The following is a 14,375-nucleotide window of genomic DNA, read 5'->3' on the forward strand; positions in this document are numbered from 1 at the left end:
ACCGAACTGCCATTTTTTTGTGGAAGTGAAAATATTCACCAAGAAGGGACTTGCTCTATCTTAGTTCTTTTACAGACTCCCACATTAACTACGTTGATCAAAATTAGATGTTAACTAATTTTTAGATCGTTAAGGCATGCCAGAGGTGAAATAAAGTGAAAGGCAATAGTTCATTGCATGTTCTCAACTTCTCTCACCACAGCTGAAAAATTGTCTTTTTAATTATTGGTTTATAAAGCTGGGAAAAAATGGCGTAGTGCATTGGGCTTACATGGCAAGGTTTTGGTAGCAGGGGGCTGCAGGGGTACGGAGCCGTGTGGGAGCAGTTCTTGGAGAGCTGCTGCCTGTGGGCAGCCCCCGCAGGCTCAGTTCGGGCAGGACGGCATCCCGTGGGAGGGACCCCACGGGGAGCAGGGGCAGAGAGGGACCGTGAAGGAGCAGCAGAGACGAAGCGTTAGGGACTGACCGCAGCCCCCATTCCCTGCTCCCCTATTCCATGCAGGGGGAGGAGGTAGAAGAGGGTGGATAGGGGGAAGGTGTTTATAGTTTGTTTTTTAATTTTTTTTTTAATTAGTTTCTCACTGCTCTAGCTTGTTAGTAGCTAGACTAGGTAATACATTCTATCAATCTCCCCATGCTGAGTCTGTTTTGCCTATGACGATGATTGTTGAGTGACCTTCCTGTCCTTATCACAGCCCTTGAGCCTTTTTCATTGCATTTTCTCCCCCATTCCCCTTGAGGAGGGGGAGCGAGAGAGTGGTTGTGGTGGAGCTCAGCTGCCCAGCTGGGTAAAACCACCACACAAGGGTGAAGCTATTTCAGCTTTCACAGTTTTGATGGCTGTGTACTTTAGACCCTTTATTGGATCAGCTTTTTTATTTTTGATTGGGGGAGATTACAGTACACATAAAAAAGCACCAAGTATTTTGATGCTTCTTAGCAATAGCTTCACGATGAGGTAAAGGAGAAATGGAAACAGCAAGAAAACTTGAATGTGCAGCAAGTATATGTATGAATACTAGGACACATTTAAAGTTTGCATGTCAGCCTCCTGCCTTCCTAATTTGAAGGTAGCTTTCTTCCCAAGTAGTGTAATGAAATATAGCGTCAACCTAAGATGAGGTTTCACAACTGAATCACGTTGATGGTTTGTCTACCAAGGTCCTTTCTGGTCATTCCGTTGCACCAGAAGCATAGAGCAAACACGTTCAATAAATACGTTTTTTTTAAAGTCATTCAGTAGAATTTACAGTCTGATCAGTGATAACTGCAATCATGTTTTGCATCTTTAAATACCTCCAAAATATGTTCTAGCTTTTTGTTTTAAATAGATTATTTATTAAGTATGGAAATAGAAGAAATGCATAGATAGAGCATAGACAGTTAAATAGTACGAGGTAACACCAAAAATGTTTGAAAGTTCCTATCTGGGCGAATAGGCTACGATATTTACCAAGAAGCCCACTTAACATCAATTGGAATTGAAACCTTGCTCTGTGTGTGTGTGTCTGCATACATGTATGGAAGCCTGCATGACTGTTTTTTAAGAGAACTAAGCTGTATCTGAAGTTAAGAGCATTTTTTTCATTCAGAAAGGTAAGACTATGAGAAATGAGGTAAGCCTATGAGAAATGTCAAAGGCTCCTTAAGGGTCTTGATATATATTCAGGGGGCAATAATTGCCAGTTTTGTAGAACTTCAGGTAAGGCCAGAACATGCTCTGAAGCATCATGCGGGTGTTTCAGATGCTCCAAAACAACTCTGAGACCTCGCAAGAAGGTACCGACAGTAGTCCAAGTACTGTGATAGTCTTTCACAAAATTGTTAGCCATGCGTACAAAAAAACTAAGGACCCTTTTGTACCTCCCTTGCTTATCACAGTTTATTGTAGATTTTACTGTAAGAATTGGTATCATACTTCCTAGAACAATTACTGAAAACAAGCGATAACAGTTTGTGGCAAAGCCAGTTTATTAGGTTTCTGGGATTGTGTCTTACCCTCCCCAACACATACAAAATAACCCAATTTTACAATTTGGTAAGGTGAAAATATGTATACAAAGTATTCAGTACTTTTGACATCAATTCCGTGGGTAGAACATTACTACTGAAAGCCAGGAAGCACACTGAATCCTGAATCAATGACCACATTGCCTTTATGGCAGAACTGTTAAAACATGCTATGTGCTGAAGACATGATTACATACTTAAAACATTGTTTTTACACAATTTTAACGACATGAGGGCCCTTATTTACAGGTTGTGAATAACTCAAAGCTTAACAGATTTGCAGATGTCTGATATCGAATTTAACATTAACATTGTATCTACATAATTTCCTTACCTCAGCTCCCAACCTGACTGACTGACTTTGGAATTCTTCATTCTGTTTTTTTATTAGAAAAAAAAAAAAACAGTTTGCTGACATACTTAGTACTATACAAATAGTTAAGGTTGATACTTTTGAGAAAAATGAGTAAGAATGTGAGTGAAAAATAAATTGTCCAAGAGGACTGTAAACCATGTTTATTTATAATATTATACACATAAATGTAAGATCAATCCTTTTCCAAAAAAAATTATTAAGGAAACTTGCGTTAAAAAGCTGATTGTTTCTGAAAGGACTGTAAATCAAATTCTAGTCATATAAGGTTCAGCGTGAATACAAAAATTCCCTTTAACAAGTGTTGCATAAACAAAATTACTGTCATAGTTGTAGCAGCTTTATATGGAAAAAACATAATATATTTTGTTTAGAATCTTTTTAAGCATCCTAATCATATTAGGCTGAATTTAATGCTATTTCTAAGTGTGGAGAAAAAAAAAGTCAATGCATTTTTCCCTTTATCAATAGAACACTTGCAATAGAATTTAGAACTTAGTAACTTTAATAGTTCAAAAGTTAGCTTGCTTCAGTAATTTGTTTGAAATAATCATTAGGATGGCGGCTTCTAAACTGGGCCTTACATTTAGTTTCCAGTCAGCATTGCGCACTTTACACTGCAAATCAAAAACCTTCATTTTTACTTAAATTCCTTTAAAAATTAAGTCAGAAAATATTGTTTGATCATGGCATACGAAGTCAGATTGAATTCTACAGATTACACTTCACATTACGTAGCTGTGTGTGACCTAGAACCATTTTTGTTGTGAATCTTGACCTTCACAGAACAGAACTGAATGAAATGGCTGCAATTACGAGAACACAGAAGATGGTTCTAGAAGAGCGATTACTGACTCACATTAGTAATGCCATGGATGCCCAACTTACAGCAATGACATTACATGAGCAAGTTTTAGCCAAAAATCAGATTTGGCAGACTTTCTCTGTATTTCAAGATCTAATTTATTTTGCATTGATACGTATTTAAAGTAAAACCCATATTCCCTACTCTTTAAATGGATGATACTGTCTTACCATCATGCAAGCAAATCGACCTTCAGTTACGGAAGCTGGTAGTTCCTTTGCACAGAAGCCTTCACATATTCTAGCACAAAACAATACAGATCATTAGACTATGGTGGCCTTGACATTTTCAATAAATAAGGCACAACTTTGTACGTCAAAACGGGCATGAGAAGTAACATTCTGTCCTAAGCATTTTCATCTTTAAAATATGTTATCGAGTTGGTTTGTAAAAAGTTGTTTCTTTCAAGATATTTGAAAAACATCAACACTAGCATCCTCTGAAACATGTATCTTTGAAAACCGTTATGCTTTTGGCAACCTCACTCCATTTTTTCACTTACACTGGGACACAACTCAAATACAGCGTCCTTAGAGGTCAGTCCTCACTGACTATCAAAGTTTTGGTAAGGCCAGAGAGGCTGTGGGTAGTTCTAGTCCCAGATTTTCCCCCATATCCTGTGCTAAAGGACTTTTCATATGAAGGAATGCATAGTTTAGTCTTACAAGTTAATTATGAAAAATTAATGAACTTCTAAGTATTAATTGTCTAGAGGTAGGGACAAGTTTGTCGATTCTCTTACCACTGCCATGAAGAAACGGACAAAGTTTACAATGGAATGGCATGCCATGAAAGCCAGCAGTTTGCACTCACACTGAAGCCCAGACTTTATCTGACAGTCCTGTTGCTTGTTTGTTTTTTATATAAGTAGGTACTTGCTTAACAGCTTGCTAGCAGTCATCAAATATTCCTTCAGACATTAAAAATCTCCCCACTCACTGACCTGAAAAATCAAGCTATCCGGCTGTCCCAAAACACTTTTCCTCCTACATGATCCCAATGCAAGTAGCAACCAGAAGTGCTAGTAAACTGTCTTACTATATATAACTTTACCACAAGTGACAAAAACGATCTCAGGCAGCAAGAGCTCAAGAAGAATTGCTTTGTCAATACTTCACTTGAAAGTTTACATTCCTGTATATTTATAGTGAAACTTCAGTAATTCAGAAAGTACAATTACAAAGTGCAAGAAAATGAGACGGGCACATCTACACCAGAAAAAAAAAACACAGTAAAGTGCCAAAAAGATTTCCTATAATTGCTACCAAACCCTGGATCTGTGCCAAGATCATAATTTTGGAGCATTTGCAAACAAGACAAGGTGATAGCTAATAAATAGTGAGATTTAACACCAGCAGGTCATGGCAGGTTTTGGTTCAGGCTTTATATGTATTTGATCGCGATCTGGGGGTTGACTAAGCATTAATGGCTTGTGACTTTTAAGCTTGTGAGCCAGCGTCATAAATATGGCCTCCACATGGTCATTGTCATTGGGGTTTTTGGCAGAGGTTTCAAATAACGGCATACTGTGAGTATCAGCAAACTTCTGGGCCAAGTCCGTAGGTACCTGAATAGCACTTCTCAGGTCACATTTATTTCCAACAAGAATCCGTGGTATATCGTTGGCAAGGAGGTGTTGTTTGCATTCCTCTATCCACGATGGCAGACTGTGAAAACTGGCAATGTTTGTCATATCATACACAAACACGACAGCGTGTACGTTCCTGTAATAGTGCTGCACCATACTCTTTCTGAAGCGCTCCTGGCCTGCCGTATCCCATAGCTGGATCTGAAAAAGGAAGGAGAACAAGAGAAAAAATGTTTCATTACTCATGCTAGAAAATAACACACATTACCCATAGCTAGGAAAGTTACACAATTACAGAAATTCACTCTTCAGAATTAATCATACTGGAAAGTTTGTGCTGAAAAAAACTATTGCTTTTATGCAATTTCAGAAATTGTTGCTTCCAAAACTGCCTGCTACAAAGAAATTAAGATGCAGCTTGAACACAAATACACATTTCTGAAGGTTTACTGAACCAGGTATTTTGTAAGATTTTTACAAAAACAAATACAGAAATCTTGTCAGTTATGCTTTTCTTTGACAAAACAAAATACTTCACAGCATAACTCAGCTGACATGATTTTTTTATTGCCAAAAATAATGTCATCTTCCCCAAAGCATTGTTCTTATCATGAAGTTAACTGTCTATTGTGGTAGACTCATGAAAAGTAGGAATAAATCAAATCGTGCACAAACAACAAAAACAAAACGAACAGAACAAAGAAGTCTTTCTGTAGTCTATTAGACTCAAACTCTCCTATGAATCTCAAACTTATTTAATACATAAGCTAGGACCATACTATGGTTTGTAGCATAAACCATGCATAAGAGAAAAAAAAGCACAAAACTTCTGTTAGTTTATCATGATACTGTTATTTCCAAGTATGCCCTATTCTATCCTAAATAGACTGAACTCATATTTGTTCAAAACCTATACAGTCAGTGTTACAGACAAAAAACATTAATAAGTGAAATGCTCTCAAACACTATTGAGATCTATTCCTAAAACCACCACAGAAAGGTACAGCCAATATTTTCCCCTGATGAAAACTCCCGTGCACGCAGTTCTGCATTCCTTTGATCCAGATGTTTCAGTAAAACTTATTCCGAAAGTCTAAGTGTCTTGAAGGTTGATTTCTTTACAGTTTTTACTATTGACTTTGACATAAAAAAAGGAAATGAGGTGCTAGAGAAATCTGCTAATGGCAAGAAGCTAAGATGTATCCCTGACAGAAAGGTGACTTACAGTACCATATAGAAAAATAATCTGGAATAGTAGGAATAGGGTGAAATTGAACAGGAAGAGATGCAAAGCCTTGATAACACAGACTAATAATGAAGACTTCTGAAAGCGCAGGATTCATCCGTTTGGAAACGACAAAAATGGATAATGATCCACATACACGAGTCAATCACAGGATGTTATGAATCACTAGTGTGAAGGGAAAAAAAGTAAGTGATGTTTCAGGACGGTGTGACTTTTTCTGCAATATTATGTTCCACTCTGGTCACCCAAGCTCAAGAAAAACCTCAGACCAGAACCGGTGGAAATGGTAGTTACTGGTTTGATCAGGGGAACAGAAACTTTACATGAAAACGATAGAACAGCTTGGACTCCGTAGTCTAGTCCAGTTATTTGCAGCTTCTGATCAACAGACTTATAAGATCCACGTACCGCTTCTAAAAGCATCATTAAGATTACGAAGAAAAGCAAGGCAAGGCACCCTAGCCTCTGACTGAAGACAGCGGTAGTCAGCTGCAATTCACCTCACCCTAGAGCGAATACCTGCTTTTTGCCAACTCTGTTGCGTTCTGAACACAGCTGACTGCATCTCCGCGGCCTGTAAAGGCAGCATAAATAACTAGATTAAATACAGGCACCTAAGCTTGGGCAAGACTCATTCACCTACCCAGCTGAGAGATAATTCTAGTACTATACACTAACAGAATATTACTAAGTCAGGAGATTCACGGGAAAAAGAAAACATTAATTTGGGCTATGACAAATTAAAGAGAGGGGAAAACAAAGCACAGGCTGAGGTATTGCTTATTGCTCAGACAACAAAAAGGTGAGGAACCACTCTATATAGTCTCCCAGAATGTTATATCAAATCTAATGTAAAGAGGCAGCTTGTTTTCAGAAGCAGCTGCAGACGCTGAGGTTACGCTTCTCTCCCCACCTCACTCAGAGAGCAGAAGTCAGTCACGCTTCAGTCAAGCACAAATCCACAAGCTTATTGTCAGCCTTGGGTAGAGAAGAGGAAATTAAATTAAAGCTTTACATATCTTTCAAGTTAAGCTGAAGCGACAGCTCCTCCTAAATGTTATTTCCGTGAAGCTTTCAAACTTGAAATGTGTCATCTCAAGTAATACTTTCCCAACACTGAAGGTTTTACACAAGTTCTTGTGTTCCTCTCACCAGGTGAACTTGAGCAGACCATCCCATTTCTGACACCCTCTCCCGCCCCAAAACATATTTGCTCTACTGAAAAACACTGGGAACGACCAGTTTTAGAGACGTGCACTGATGAATTAACATTAAGATTATTGTTTCATTATTATTTAAATACCATCCATCATCAAGGAGGCACTCTTATTATAACAGCCATTTAAAACATGGGCTTTGAAAATCTGGTTTAACAGCTTAATTCAACTAATAAAAACTGAGGACAGAACCACTTTGTCACACTCCCTAGGAAAGACAAATGGTACTTAAATATATCAACCCAGCTATCACCTCCCACCTTCCGACTCCTTTTTGTGGATCCAAGAAAGATTGTTTTCTGCACAAGGACTCCCTTAGCATGCATGGCTTATAAATGCTGGTAAAAACACAGCTGCCCTTTAATAAAACCAAAATGATAAATTATGCCTCCTTTAACAAGATGGGAAAAAAAATGCCAACAGCTCAAATGAGCAGAACGTGATGTTTCGACTTTCTTCTTTGAATTTCATTTGCATCCTTTGCTCTGTTAATGTAGGTCAGTAAAGAGTGACATCATTGTTTTCTTCGATTTTCAATGTGCAGGTCACTTTAGGCAGAGGGAAATCTAGAATGCAATGTCTGTTGAAAATTTTAATCTATTCCTCAAATCTAGGCATTGCTGTTTCAAATGAAGCTGTGAGCCTACCGTGTAAGCTACACAGGAATACACTCGTCCCTATGCCTTGAATTCTAAAAAACTGTGTGGGAGACCCCCGGCGAGAAGAACCGTGCTTGTATTACTGCCAATGACACAGCGTTTTTCCAGCTGCAAGGGAAATGCTCTCTGTACTGTAGCAGCACAAGAATGACCATCCAGCTGGCTGGGGGAAGGGAGAAGAGGGAATGAGAAGACACCAATTAATACTCTCTTTCAAAACAAGAGGAAAAATTCCTCTGCTCAGAGGGCCCGGCCCTTCAGGGCACAACCAGAACAGCAGCAATTCGGCTCATCTCACCTCCTCTCTTTCCTGGTTCAACAGGCATTGCTGGGGAGATGCTATGAGAAAGAAAGGTAAAGATGAGCAAGAAGAGGTGGCAAAGAATAAAAATTGGCGCGTGCTCAATGACATGTAGCATCCTCCCAACAGTTACAGCCCTGGCCGTAATGATGAAGTTTATTTATTTTAAAGCTAAAACTGAGCTACCAGGAAAACCATGAGTTTGAAAAGCATCTTCTCCAGTTCTCCACCTCCTTCGACCGGGATTGGCATATTCAACAGGCAACATCATCAAGAATGCAGCAACACCACCTCCCACAACCTATGTAACAAAATGGCTCAATAACCAATGTGAAGCATCTTGGAGCTGTGAATCTGGCTCTTTGGTTTTAATTCCCTGCAGAGAAGGGTGGGCACACTCCAGAGGTGGTGCAAATGCCAGGCAGTAAGATGGTGTTGACAGGAAGATGTCCCTCGTGAGGTTCCCTTCTGTTCTGGATAGCAACAGACCGGAGAGTACAGAATCTCGGCTAGAAGCCGATGAAGTGTTATTCAATGGTTTTATAAGGGCAAAGAGTAACAGACTCTTACTTGTGCTTCTTTTTTAGTTAAAAAGGGCATAGGGTAAAATAAAAAATGGGGAAGACAGGCAAATGGACAAATAAAAGGAAGAACTGGCAAGTGTGTGGGGCAAATGGATAGCCTCCCCATCTCCAACATCTTTAAGCAGTGAGTAAACAAGGAAAAACTGTGGCTTTCAGCTGACTGTCAGCTGTAATTCCAAAGCCTGGTGACAACATATGCAGAAGTACAATGCCATGACTACTGCTACTCCCTTTTTCCACACATCTGCTAAACTTTGATCACAGAAGCAAACTATCATACGGAAGGGAATTTTGCTTAAAACACGTTACTGCTAGCAGCCAAGCAGCATTGGTAAGCAACCAGTGGCTCAATCTGCAAATAGCTGTTAGGATCACAACTAGTGCTTACGCATCCATCTGGCAAGCAAGGTATATTTCATATACTTTTAAGATCTGCTTTAAAGCGCAAAGAAGGCGAAAGAGCATTCATCTCCCCCCCCAGATTTTCACTACATTTAGATTCGTAAGAAAAAAAACTTTGGCTAACCCTGTAATCGGAGCAGAACACACGTCAAACGTGAGCCAAGCACCCAGCCTGCCACTGTCCAGCCCTGCACCGCATGCAGCAAACCCAACAGAATCCTACAAAAACCAGCTGCGACACGTCACTATCGGGACACGGCAGCTCACTGCTGAACCACGTTTGGCTTCTTGATGGGATGTCACTTGCTATTTTCAGCAGGGCCACCGAATCTCTGCATTAAAAAGCCAGATTTTGAAACTGATTCTAATCTGCTACGGAAATTCCTACCCGCACTTCTCTGAGGCTGCCCTTGCGTTGTATTTTTATACGAGAAACGGAATTTGCGCTGGAAGGCGCCTCCGGCTGTCACGGCGGTGGTTCTTTCGAACGATTTTGAGGCAGAACGCCTGCTGGCGGTGGCAGCCGCCTCGCTCCCGCAGCGTGCGCGGTGTGATTTTCCTAAGGCAGGGGATGCCCCTGGGGGCCCGGGGGCGCAGCGGGGGGGGGGAGCCGCGGCCCGTCGGGGCGCTACCTTGATGCGCTCGCCGTCGATGGTGACGGCCCGCTCGCGGAAGTCCACGCCGATGGTGGCCTCGGTGCGCTGCGGGAAGCGGCCGGCGCAGAAGCGGTAGGTGAGGCACGTCTTGCCCACGTTGGAGTCGCCGATGACGATGATCTTGAAGATGCGGGAGCGCGCCGGCGGCAGGCTGCCGCTGCCCGGCAGGCTCAGCTCCAGCGACGACTCCAGCTCGGCCGCCGCCGCCATCATCGCCGCCGCCTCCCCCCCCCCCCACACACACCCCCCTTCCCGCCTCCGACCGCCCCGCCCCGCCGACCGTTAACGGCCGCCGGCGGCGGGCAGCGAACGGCTGCGCCCGGCCACGTCACCGCCCCGCCGCGCCTCTCGCGAGAGCCCCCCGCCAAGCGCTGGGCGGCCGCTGGGCGGCGCTCGCCCTGAGGCGGCGGGCGGAGGGCGGGGGTGAAGGGAGGGGGGGGCGCGGTCAGGGCCGTGTGCCCGAGGTAATAAAGAGGAAGGCTGGGGGCACGGGGGCTCTGTGCTGTCCTCTGCAGCTGGGGAAGAGGCAGCGGCGGGTCCATCCGTGACACAGCAGCACTCTGGCCAAAAATGGTTGATGTGCCCCGCAAGGTGAAGGGAGACGGGGATTTGCCCTCAGGATCTGTTAACAGCCCCACCAAGGGCTTCAGCCTAGGAGAGAGGTTTGACAGAGACATCACGTTGAAGCAATTTACCTCTTAAAAAAGAGTTTAGCCATGACACAGAAAAACAAATGTAGCGTGCGGTAAACAAGAGGATGGTTGTCCTTGCGGTAGCTCCCTGGCCTGCAAAGCAATAGCTGAGCCAGGATTCCTGAGGCTTGGATCAGAAGCCTAATAATAGCCACGGCGGGGAGTCCTCCTCGTTGTTACACACGCCTGTGACCACCCAGCCTTCTGCCTGCACAAATCGAGCAAGAAGTGATCCCTGGATCATTGCTCCCCAGCCGTGTGGTTGAAGGACGGTGTCATTGACCAGTCGTTGCTCAAGTGTAAGCACAAATAGCCTAGGGCCAAAAAAGCCCACCCCTCCCTCAGAGTTCAGAGCAACTGGCTTTGTAGCCTAGACAGATGAGTTACAGTGCCCACCTCAGTGTGGTGTGAAAAAATCCAGAGTGTATCAAAACCCTGTGCATGGAGAAAGGAGCTGCTTAGTGCAGTCAGCATCAGCCCTCCAGGGAGTCCTTGTTATTCCCCTTTCCTGTGGACCACCCTAATTTAAGTTTGTTGAGAGGTGCCTCAGCCCTGTAGATAAGGTGCCTCCTGGGATAAGATGCCTTCTTTTATTCATCCTGTCAAAAAAGAGGAGTACTTTTCTGGTACAAAAGTGGAATATGGTACTAGTGGAAAACAAGGAGACTGTGCCACCCTTGCGTTCTCATGACCCTCCGACACTAGTTGCTCTGTTTTGCGGCAAGAATGTAAAATGTATTTGGCTGAGGGAAGGGAGCACCAGTAAGTGTGTCTCCACAGCCTAACGGCTAAGGAGCAGAGGATTCCTAATTCTAGTGGGAGATGCTCTGATCTGGGCTCTGGCTAGCACACTAAAAGGAGATTTTAAACAGCTGCTTGGCAGGGTCTGCCAACAGCTCATTCAACCAAGTTTGATCCGGGTTACGCCAAATTGAGCTATAATTAGATTTGAGCTCTCAAACAGCTTTCAAACATCATTTACTTCAACAACTAAGACTCTGTAAGTGGCAGAATCTATACACCATCTAGTGGCTGAAGGCATTCTTAGTCACGAGATTTTTGTGCTCTGCTAATTTTACAGACACCCCCAGCACCCTGCCTGTGACTTTGCCTCTAAATATTGTTAACGGCCTTCTCAGTTTATAACCCAAATTTCTGTTTTGTTAGCCGCATGACAAGCAGCACTACCTACACGGGGATGCTTTTGAGAACTGCTGAAATCTGGCTTCTGAAAACTGCCCACAAGCCTCACACCTTTTGACCTTCCTCTGTACTGCAAACGTCACAGGCGTCCATTTTGGACATTTGGGGGGCTCCTCCCAACAGCTTAGTTCCTAAAATCTCCTGCTGGGCCTCAGTGGTGCCCCTGAATCCTGGTGCTGACAGCACTTCTGGCCAGGAGGCTCCATTTTTGGGGACCTGTGGAAGTTGGGGCACTGAATGGCCTGGAGAGAGATTTTGCTCAAGGTTTCTGGGTACAAGTGCTCTTTATTTAAATGAGTGCATGGTTCTTTCAGGGAAAGAGAAAATAAAATCCTGAATGGAGTTAATGAAGCTTCTCATTTACTGAAGGTTTCTTGGTGGCACTCCGTATTTGCCTGATGCTCTTGCAGCAGCGTCCCTTTGAGAAGTCCACATGAGCTAGTAGAGTACATGTGGGCGTTTTAGCTGTCCTTTTTAAACTTCCCTATTAGCCCAGTCATAAGACTTCCTGATCAGCCTTTGCAAATCGTCCCAGATTTAATACCAGGCGACTTCACCCATCCCACCCATCACTCCTTTCTCCTGGAGAGCTGTCCCTCCAGAGCAGGAGCTTTGGGGAGGTGGTTCCTCACGTGAAGGGGACAGTGGTCACAGCCTGTTCTGTGCATGGTGGTCGGATGCCACCGACCCCCCTAGTTGTAGGTGAGATGGAGGTGGAAAGGTCAGTCACTTTTACCCGGACAGATGCACAGAGTTCATAGTTTCAAACAGTGTCCAGAGCATGGTACACATCCATTAATGTTGAAGGTCAAACCTTTTCCTTCAGTACACGTCATTTAGTCCAGCTGGCAGTCGCTCAGCAGGACGACAAGTTGTCTTTCAATCAGTTATAGTTTGAGCAGTGAGAAAATAGATTACACATGGAGGGATTCATGTAAACAACCGCCTTAGTGGCCTGCTGAGGTTTGGGCACGTAAAATCCTGCAAAACCAATACTGTGTTGTTTTAGTATGAAAATTTTAAGACTGTCCCGGCTTGCCTGGATCAAAAATACAGCTAGTCTGCTGCTCACTGTGGGAAGAGGAAGCTTAAGGGAAGAATACAAGATCCGGGGGAGAAGAGCCTGTTTTTACACCCTCACAACTTCTGCTGATCCACAGTGAGGGATTTCGCAAACAGAAACTGAATCAAAACTATTCTACTGAAAGTCTACCTTCCTTCATGTGAGAACAAATATTCCTGATACACTTCACTTGTAAATTAAAACTGGCCTTAAAACTTGTTTTAAAGCCAATCCTCTGATTTAAAGTGCTCTAACAACAGCAGTAAAGTAGAAAATCCATTGTGTTTAAAGCACCATGTTAACTTCAGGTATATCACAACATTATAGAGTTCTCTTCTTGAATTATTTCGGAGCAACTACATAAGAGCAGCTTACAAATGCACTTAATAGGCTGAAGGATTTTTAGATCAACCCATGCAGCTGTTACACAGACAATCTCACTCTGGCTACGTCAGGAATATGCAGAATGAGGTCACTCTCACTGTTTACTTCTGGGGAAGAAAAAAAAAAGAAATATTGTCATATGACACTGAACTCCAAACAAGAGAGAAAAGTCAATAAACAATGAAAGTTATCAGTACTGGGTAGAATTCCTTTCCAGCTTTCTTTGTAGGGAGTATTCACATGAGTATTTGAATGGGATTTGTGCATCTTCTGTGGTAGCTTCTCACTGTGAAGGATAAGAATCCTAGAGCAACATATGCACAAAAGATATCTGAAGTAAAAAAAAATAAATCAGTAAAGCCTAGTCTTTTATTTCTACACCAAGGTAGTGTCCAAAATAATCGGCAACTCTGATCCTCAGTGAAACTGCTGTGTTCTGTTTTCACTGTATTTTTCTACCTTAGGCTATTCTATAACACTCGGTTGCCCAGAGGTAAAGTACACAGCCCCTTTTTTAGCAGAGAGTGCCAGCCCTGAATAAAATGTGCTAGGCTACAGTATTTCCCAGATATGAGCTGTAACAGCACTTTCCAAAATGTTGAGATGTGTTTTCAATGACACAGGAAAAAGGGAGTTTACATCTTCCTAATCACTCTCCCATTTTGCCCTCAAAAGTGTCTATTTTAGTTAAGTGTAATTGCTTACTACTTTCAAATTAGAGTATCTTTTCTGTCCATAAATCTGACTCCAGGGTATTTTGGGAAATGGCAAGGTGGATGCAAGTGCCTGGTCCTGGAAATCCCCACAAATGAAAATGCCCTGAAGTCTGGCAAATACAGGGATATGGCCAAAGAAACTCAGAGATGCAGCATTTCCTGGCAAATTCTATATAAGGGGAAGAAGGAACATATGGTTCCTTGGAGGTCCTCAGCAGTGAAATAACGGGCTACAAGATCAGATCTTCTTAATTAGTGATGAGTTAAAAAACGATGGTTAATGCAGTAACTCCTGTACAGTAACATCTCAGGAGAATCTCTTGGGCTCAAGTCGCTTTTGTACGAGCTGTTTCAGTGTAGTACTGGAAATTTCATCACTTCTGCTCTATATGTGGTGATAAAAATGTTGATTAGAT

The 14,375-nt window shown here is 42.6% G+C and overlaps 1 protein-coding gene across 1 annotated transcript; it reads right to left on the minus strand.

Annotated features, from left to right (window-relative positions):
- Positions 1-1,953: 1,953 nt before the first annotated feature.
- RAB33B (RAB33B, member RAS oncogene family) lies at positions 1,954-10,158 on the minus strand. Its single transcript, XM_080591018.1, has 2 exons — positions 9,878-10,158; positions 1,954-5,037 (listed from the first exon to the last, which is right to left on the minus strand). The coding sequence occupies exons 1-2, from the start codon at positions 10,112-10,114 to the stop codon at positions 4,594-4,596; spliced, it is 681 nt and encodes a 226-aa protein (XP_080447144.1). The 5' UTR covers positions 10,115-10,158; the 3' UTR covers positions 1,954-4,593.
- Positions 10,159-14,375: the final 4,217 nt, after the last annotated feature.

Source organism: Anser brachyrhynchus (genome assembly GCF_964034855.1).
Source record: "Anser brachyrhynchus genome assembly, chromosome: 4".
Classification (NCBI taxonomy): domain Eukaryota; kingdom Metazoa; phylum Chordata; class Aves; order Anseriformes; family Anatidae; genus Anser; species Anser brachyrhynchus.